Source organism: Amphiura filiformis, chromosome 10, assembly GCF_039555335.1.
Source record: "Amphiura filiformis chromosome 10, Afil_fr2py, whole genome shotgun sequence".
Lineage (NCBI taxonomy): Eukaryota > Metazoa > Echinodermata > Ophiuroidea > Amphilepidida > Amphiuridae > Amphiura > Amphiura filiformis.
Window position 1 is genome coordinate 66971142 of NC_092637.1, and position 8851 is coordinate 66979992.

Below are 8851 nucleotides of genomic sequence, written 5' to 3' on the forward strand. Positions count from 1 at the left end.
GCCAAAGAGGTACCGATGGCACTTTTAACGTACAGTTTATTCGGTTTTAACTGTTAATTATTATGCTTGAGACATCTCAAGGGAATGCTGTTTAGAGTCATCGGTACCTAACCGGGCACCGATAGTTCTATAGGACCAAATTCGATTAAGTACCTAAGTTGATGTCGATGCGCCGTGATAGAAGTCGTAATAGAATTTTAAAAATCTTTTGACAAAAGAAATTTGTTGCTGAAAATAGTGTTTACGGAATCCGATTTTCACACTCAATGCCAAATCAATGGCGTTTTTGGAAATGTCAACTACAGGCATTGGTTTTAACAAATAATGTTCAGGGCTTTGTTGTATATTTTGAAATGGTATGGTTCTGTCCCTATATAAAACAAAAATACCCCGAACTATGCACAATCGGTCAATAGGCTCATCACCCCCTACGCATCTTACGCGTATATACGGTATGTGCAGTATGACGCAGCCGAATTATATGACGATTTCTTGGATACAGAATCATGTATTTATCTATTAAAACGAAATCTACTTACCTGGTCAATAAGTATGTGTTCTCCATCGACTTTTCCATGCGATAAACCCGACGTGTGCAAATAGTCCAAGGCTCTCTTGACGTCAGTTTGTATTTGTTTCATCTGCGCAGAACTAACATGAGATCTACCTTTTTTGAGAAATGCCGACATTAAGAATGGTTGAATAAGGTTCTTATCAATTGGTGGCATTAGCCGAACTTTGGAGATTTGACTGGTTGCTACCTTCATCAACGAATTTTCTGTAAACAGGAATTATTAGAAAGAGACAAAATAATATTTTGGTCTTATTCTGCTTAAATTGTTTTCTCTTTAAAAAAGCAAATTTATCTGCTTAATGGCTACCAAACAAATAAATAAAAACCAAACGAATCATGGAAGAGATGACCAAAAGGCCAAATAAGGCCAGAGGTAGCCATACCCTTAAACTATATAAATTAAGAAGGTTACAACTGCTCAATAATTAATCACATTGCGTGTTTTGTACATTTTCGGATACGTTTTGTGATACTAATTACCATTGTAGCTTCTCAGACGAAGCCCAGATAATTATTAGAAACCATCCCTCTGCATACTGATAGTTGAGGGCAGTATTATTCAATTCGGCTAGGTTTGACAATATGGTACGCCACCCTTGAGCTAGGCTGTATTCCGTGAGTATGCACCGTTCTCAAAAACTGGAGTAACGTACCAGCCAGCTTCTAAAGTGCGTATTGATTTGTTAGCAGGTGTGTGTTTGCCATGGTCACCTTTCGCGGTTGACGAATCGCGTATTAAAGGTGGATGCAGCGTGATAAAATGTGTCCTTTGAACTAAAATTTTGATTCATGGCTTTTTTTACATGTTCTGATTACAAATCGTAACTAAAAACGGGTTTATGGAATCTGATTTTGAAAGTAAAATGTATGACATATATTGTTTTTCTCCAAAATTTGCTATTTTTTCACAACTTGATAAAAGGAAGAACACAACAGTGCTAAAAATCGGTCTTCAACATGTTCTGAACCTTATAAGGTCTCAGTCAGCAGCCAAGTCAACCAATCGCAGAGTATGCTGGGACACGTATACTCCTGAAAAATGTACATATCTTAGTAAGCATTTGCATATAGGAATTATTCCACATTCGCATTATAGGAGTTATTCCGCATTCGTATTATAGGATTTATTCCGCTCTCTACAAACGTACCGTTCGTCGTCAAGTGGTTTGTTGCTGAATCGCAGTTGGACATTACCAATGAGGTCGACTTGCCTGACTGTTTCCATTTGTTACTAGCACTCCGTTTACGTTTTAGCTTAATTTCTCCGGTTAAGATGGTGTACAGATAGGGATTTAGGGATGAGTTGATGGGGAGGATAAACACCGCTGTACACACGTAAACTATTGGGGAAATGATGATGATATTACAAGTGGACAAAATACCCAGAACAATAACTGGCATCCAACATATAAAATCGGTTCCAACTAAAAACAGCATTTTCATCGCCATCTTGATTTGCTCTGTTTGTCTTTTCGTAAGGGCGCTTGAACCTTTCCCCACATTGCTTGCCGATAATTTCGCCGCTATGTAAATACCAATGTAACAAAGTAAAATAGCGATAAAGCAGATTAAATTAAAGCCAAGAAACCAAAATATTGAATAAAACCACCCTGGAGGACGATCATTTGTAAGTGGCAGTGCAAGGCAGACGCTAGACCGACCATAGAAATGATTACCGAAGTAACTCTTAACAAAAAATGGCATAAAACTAATGAGGCTGACAAAACACCAAATCGAGACGGCTGTAAAAATTGCCGAGTTGCGTCGAAGCTTTTTGTCACTGAAAGGAAACGCTATACCTAAGAATCTATCCAGACTTAACATTGTTAGGAAACAAACTGACGCCTCCGATGATATGACCGACAAAGACCCGGCTAACTGACAGAGGACACTACTCATCCATTCCTCCGCGTATACGATGTAAACATTTCTATAATACATATCTACAGATGCAATAATCAACATGTAAACACCCATCAGTCCATCCGCTATTGCTAGATTCAAAACCAAAATATCTTGTACTGAATTTCGTCGGTCTTTTGAATCACGGCGGACAGGCAAGATTCTCCACAAGATAACAAAACAATTTCCAAGAAAGGCGCTTAAACCCAATATCCACATGAAGACGCGAAGGATTTGGTTACGCATGAGGTCCTGACAGGACGAAAACTGATCCGGTTCAGGGAGGCATTGGGAAATAGTTTCCATGTCATTTACAAGACAACAGAACACATACTTATCCGAGTGTCTGAAAGCAAAATAGAGATGTGGTGAATTACAAGTTCGTATTATTTATTCAAGCTCTAGTGACACCTCATTAATTTCATTGGATTTTCTGAGATTGAAAATGGAATGGGTATTACTTTAATATTTATTCTGAAAATTCAATATGACAGGGCTGTAGTTCTAGTGCTCATGCCTCTCCAGTGAATAAAGGGCTAATCTTACCCACATGACTCAGGAGTTGGAACAGATGTAAATAATACTAACAAAAACTATAATATTATCATGTTTATGTAACCAACACTTGTTTTTAACAATCTACTACACAAATAGTAACACAGATGGGATATTTTAAAACAAGATTGGCAAATTTTCAGCAATTTTTACTTATTGCGTATAACACTTACAATGTTTGTAACTGATCGAGATCTCGTAATACACTCCCTTGTGCACCGATGATTTCTGTCTCTCGAATGTTCCTATTAAAAAAAAAAAAAGACATAATGGATTCACATATCAACGTATTAGTTGTCGTAAATGGCAACTTAGTGTATAAATGTCTTGCATCTTTACTATGACAATTTATAGGGTTGATTAGATTTGCTTTTAATGTTTCTTTTTATTGTTGTAAAAATTTCAATCCTAATAGTCACCGAACATCTATGAAGAATCACAATAAGATGTATTACAGAGATCAAGACACAATTAACATGGGCAATGGACACTACTTAACGTCTTGCGTGCTACTACTCCTTTTCTAACAGCCTTCCTGAATGGTTAATTACATGATATAATCTTCCGAGTAACCAATCAAAATAGAGCTCTAGTCATATCATATTGGTTCATTTTTGGCTGTGTAAAAGTAATCTAGAAATCATTGGAATATCGTACTATTAATATGTAAGGTTGCACCAAAGAGTAAAGAAACGTAGTCCGAATAATACAAATACTAATAATTCAACGTACAAAAACGTGACAAAACATGACGAAAAACACGTCAAGCAATAGCAATCTTTCATACACGCATGAAGGTTGAAAGTATTTTAATTACGTGTCAAATGAATTCGATAATAGTAGTCCGAACAATACTATTAATTCAACTTACATGAACGTGAGAGAAATTAATTGCGAAAAAATTGCAGCATCGACGCGATGAATTGGATTCTGAGACAGATCCCTGGAAAACGTAAAACATAAACAATAAACAAAATTTAACTGTGTTCCAATGTGATAATATGCATCACGAACAAAACATTTTGGAAAATTGTTTTTGAAATTGAATAATATTATTTTACACTAACTGAGCAAAACGAAACTACTTACAAACTTGCCAAGAATCGTAAACTGTCAAAAGTACCATTCTGAAGGTTTTGAATTGAATTATTTGAAAGACATCTGAAATGGTAGTCAATTGTAAAGGAAATATCACCAATTAACATTTGTTCGGATGATGATGATGGGGGATGCGCTGAATGACGCTAGAAATAAGGCATCATTTCAGATATTTTGGCATAGGGTCAAAGGACTTGATATCTATACAATTTACAAATGAGTAAATCAAGCTCTATGCAGAAAACAAACTCTCGTTTTGTCTAAAAAACAAATTTTTCTATGACCCGAGTCAAATTTGATACTTTTTTACATATTGTCATCGCTTGAATGTTTGTTTTGTTGAAATTATCATCAATGTTTAAATGAAGGTAAATAAATCTACAGTATTCAGGCTTTTCTTCAATTCCCCAAGTTCCACTCAGAAGTGAATACTATAATACCTCGAGCCTCCCGGTGCGAGGAATGACAAAGAAGATACCACTCAGGTTGAACTCATATGTGTGATACAACAACATCCGCTTCACAGGCAATGAACTTTTACCACCAGATGAGTAGGACTAATGTTGCGTTCAGGATTGGACGTGGACATTTCCCACTCATATTGTTATAATTGATCAAAGTGTTCAATCTTCATCTTATACACTGGGCCATTTACTTTAAGGATACTGTACACTGTCCTTTTAAAAGCATTTTAAAACACATAATATTCATTCATTCCTACCCTGTACAACTTACAATATTTGGAGGTTCATATTTTGGCGAAACAATCTACTGATGTCATTCAATGCATTTCCAGATAAATTTCTGGAAGAAAGCAGACCGGTATGTTAATAAATTGGAGACTAGTTGGGTTTTCCCTGAAAGGACTCGCGCATTTCGTGAACAAAATGTGGTTAATAATATTGGGATGAAATCCCTTAAAGTAATGACCATTATTTCCCAAAGTCGAGTCCTAAATACTTATCTAATTTGATATCGGAAAAAGTACTTGATTTTGGATCAGAAAAAACAACAACACGTTTTCCCCCCCTGTCGATACATGTATACTTACAAAAAGAAGACCAAAGTAAACATATCCAAATCGATGAATGGGGTATTTTGGTCTGTATTTGACATCGTTAGTCTAGAATTGATCAGAGACCTAATGTTGAAGTATATAGCAATAGAAGAAATAAAAAGCGTAGAAAAAGAATGGTTCTTAGATAATCAGGCTAAGAAATATTTTGCGTAGACATAGCAAAGCAAGTTTCCTACATCCCTGGTTATCATAATTAAGCAGTTTAAATTAAGTAATTTTAAGAGCAGCATATGTTTAGTGTTATCGTAAGTAATAGAAAAGAGCAAGCACCAGCCAGTAGCGTAGATTGGCATAAAATAAAAGAGTAAAAAAATAATAAAGTAAAAGTAAAAGGCACCCGTTTCCCAATAACATTCACCCCGATCATGGGCGAAAATGGTGTAAAATACCATATTTTAGCGCGCAAATTGTCCAAGTATAGCCCATTTGGAAACTCGAAGACTTTACTTGTACATTATTTTTTTTTAAATCACCGCTATAAATATATATCTCACCGAAAATACCGGGTCAAAATGATGCATCCGGGAATGTTTTTTGTCTTTGCCCCCCCCCCTCCCGAAAGTTATATTTTCACCCGCCCCACCCCTACCCCCAACCATGAAAGATGCCGTGCCACTGGCTCCAACTTGATGTGAGGAAAAATAAAACGCACACCGGTATGCAGAGGGGACAACACACAACAAATGTAGGCACAGAAGTAGGTAAAGTTCGACATCCAAATATCAGCAAATTCCATAGCGTTAGCATCCAAAAACAACAGAGACGAGCAGGTATAAGTGCACTGGAACAAGTGATAAGAATAACTATGCACATAGGCAGACAAAGTGACCAGAATAATGACATCAATTTTATCCAGGTACAGGAGTAGGTTAAGTTTGATGGTTAAAATCTACCAATTCCAGTTTTGACAGATGTATAAACAAAAAGAAAGCAAACGCCAATCTTAGTTTATCACTTTAAACAAGGTATTCACAATCAGACGTCAACTTGTGTTTCGTCGAGCTAATACCATGCATTGATAACACTCAACTTGAAGAAACAAAACACGGCAATATATTATAGACTTCTTTTTGGATCAATACTTACAGTTGTCTTATAGATAATGGAAAAAGTGAGGTAGTTTCCGGTGTCCAAATGACAGAATCACAAATGTATGACAATCCAGTGCAAGAACAGCCATCTGGGCAATTCAAATCTGCGTAATTTAGACAAATGTACGTGTTTGATTAAAAATGATACATTTTCATAGATTATTGTAATTATGGTTTGCAGGAGAATCTACGGTAAAAAGTTAAGGGCAGCCATTATTTTCCATGAATAAATTTTGAAATAACCAAAATCTGAGCATGCTTAATAGTAGACAATGCCTTTATGAATTCTGCTTTGCGCTAAGCATGCTAAGTATTAACAAAGTTTTGTCTTTGGTAACGTATTCTACACTGTGACGAAATATGACGGAAGTGTGACGCGTAAAAGACAATGTGCATAATTATTCGAAAACTGCGCGCCTTGTTTTGAAAGTAATGATTATAATAGAGTATTTTTACGGACAATTTTGGAAACTTCCATTAACACCACATACCACAGAATTGCTCGTCATCTCCATATGGACACTGCTCCACACCATCGCAAACTTGATTCTGATTTAAACAAAACTGGTAACCACGGCAGCGGTATCGCCCAGGACAAGTGTACATTTCTGTCAATTAAAACAACATAATTATATTGACTTGATACTTATATTGCGATTGATACAACGGTGTTCTTTGTTCCACAATGGCAAAACGTTCCATCTCATCATATGGACGCGAATAATAATAGCTTTTTACCAATTTTACACTACAAAATAGACAAAACTCATGTATGTTGCTCAGGGCTGAATTTTCAATTTTGCGGACTAATTGTTCAAGAAAGGGGTAAAGCGCTAGTTAAGATTAGCTTGAAAGTTTCTTTGATTGAAATTTAACGATAATGTAATATTCATATATGTTTTCTCACTTCTGGCGAGTAAAACAATGATAGTTTGTTGGACATGTTCGAGGAGAAACAATCAACAAATCATTACCGCATCCTTGTTCATCTTCACCATTGGGACATTCCATTTGACCATTGCATCGATGCTGAAGCTGAATGCAGTAGGATTCTGGACATTTCACTGTCTCGTTGTTACATTCAACATTTGCTGTATAAAGAAAAGCAGATTTCTTACAGATTTAATAACTATGTTATGTGCCGTTGTAAATGAGTGGATAATGCGGTGTGTGGGAAGTAGTTGTTGTAGGCGTAGGTATTAAGCGGATGGGAGGGGGGATGCGTGTGGGTAGTTGTTTGCGTATTGAAGATGACGGGAATAGTGAACAGATTTTACAAACATTACGCCAAAACCTTTCTCGCAAAAGACATATTTTTTGAGATGGGATAAACATTTGGGTTTTGTACTCTTGTACTCCTCAAGTAGCTAAGGCCTGGTTTTGTGACTTTGCCGTCCCTGTTACCTCCCCATTTTCAGTGGCCTTAGGACAGTGTACTTCGGTTATATTTATAAATTCGCTTTTATAAATACGCACGTGCTCATGGGCACGACATACCAAGACCATTTTGCTTCACAGTAGTCTCATGTTGCATTTGCATTCAAATGTATAAAAAGACCACCCGCTATGCAGAAGGTCACTTCGAGACGTACTCTTTACAAGCTGTTATGGCAGCGCGGAAGTGGTCACGTGCGTATTTATAAAAGCGCATTTATATAACCGAAGTACACTGTATGATAAAGGAGAGAGAAGATAAATATGATGCTATTAACTTATTACCACAATTTTGGAGATGTGTTGCATCCCGACATCCTTGTAGCACGCCATACCGGTCGAGTTCATAGAAACAGCGAAATTTCTCCTCCGCACAAGCACGATTTTTACATTCTATTTGCTCATTATGATCAGTACACTTTCCATAGGCTGTAAAAACACACAACACATATGTAACACATTACTTTTCAAATGCTTTCTTGAGCAGGATCGCCGAAACTACAGGTACATGCAGAGTAAACCTCGGGATAGACACAATGGTCGTGTACATTAATCTGAACTACCTGGCTATTAAACCACAAGCACCAATGGCAAAGACCTTAACCAGTGTGCCCCGCTGTTTCACTCCTTTCTCCGGTTGCGTGTCAAAACATTTCCTTTTACATATCATAATTATTAACTATAATATATAGTGGAAAATATTCTTTTTCCAACTTACTGAAGCTAGACAAATAATTTGGTCCAAGTTTTATGAAAATCGGAGCAACCTTAAATTCTGATTAAATTCGGATTAAAACTCCGCAGCCGCAAGTAGTACACACTGCACACCAAATATTATATATGTTTGTGTTCCTCACGACCAAACGGATAATTTAATGTGGGTAATGAGTGAATTCGAAGCATGTTCGTTTTATACGGTAGACTAACAAAAACCGAAAAGATAACAAGAACGATAGACTAACAAAAACCAAAAACATAACAAGACTCATAAAATACTGGAACTGATTGTGTTTCAAACTGCAATTATTAAATCCAATGCTGGGATCTTCCAAATGAATAGGTGAGCTACACATCTACAGGCACATCGTTTCCCTGAGACCTGTCAGGAGAGTGGTGATA

At 36.7% G+C, this 8851-nt stretch overlaps 1 protein-coding gene across 1 annotated transcript; it reads right to left on the reverse strand.

Annotated features, from left to right (window-relative positions):
- Window positions 1–1648: 1648 nt before the first annotated feature.
- On the reverse strand, window positions 1649–8635 carry LOC140162057 (G-protein coupled receptor GRL101-like). Its single transcript, XM_072185348.1, has 7 exons — window positions 8590–8635; window positions 8018–8161; window positions 7273–7389; window positions 6790–6906; window positions 6294–6402; window positions 3205–3276; window positions 1649–2822 (listed from the first exon to the last, which is right to left on the reverse strand). The coding sequence occupies exons 1-7, from the start codon at window positions 8633–8635 to the stop codon at window positions 1649–1651; spliced, it is 1779 nt and encodes a 592-aa protein (XP_072041449.1).
- Between the last annotated feature and the right edge of the window lie 216 nt (window positions 8636–8851).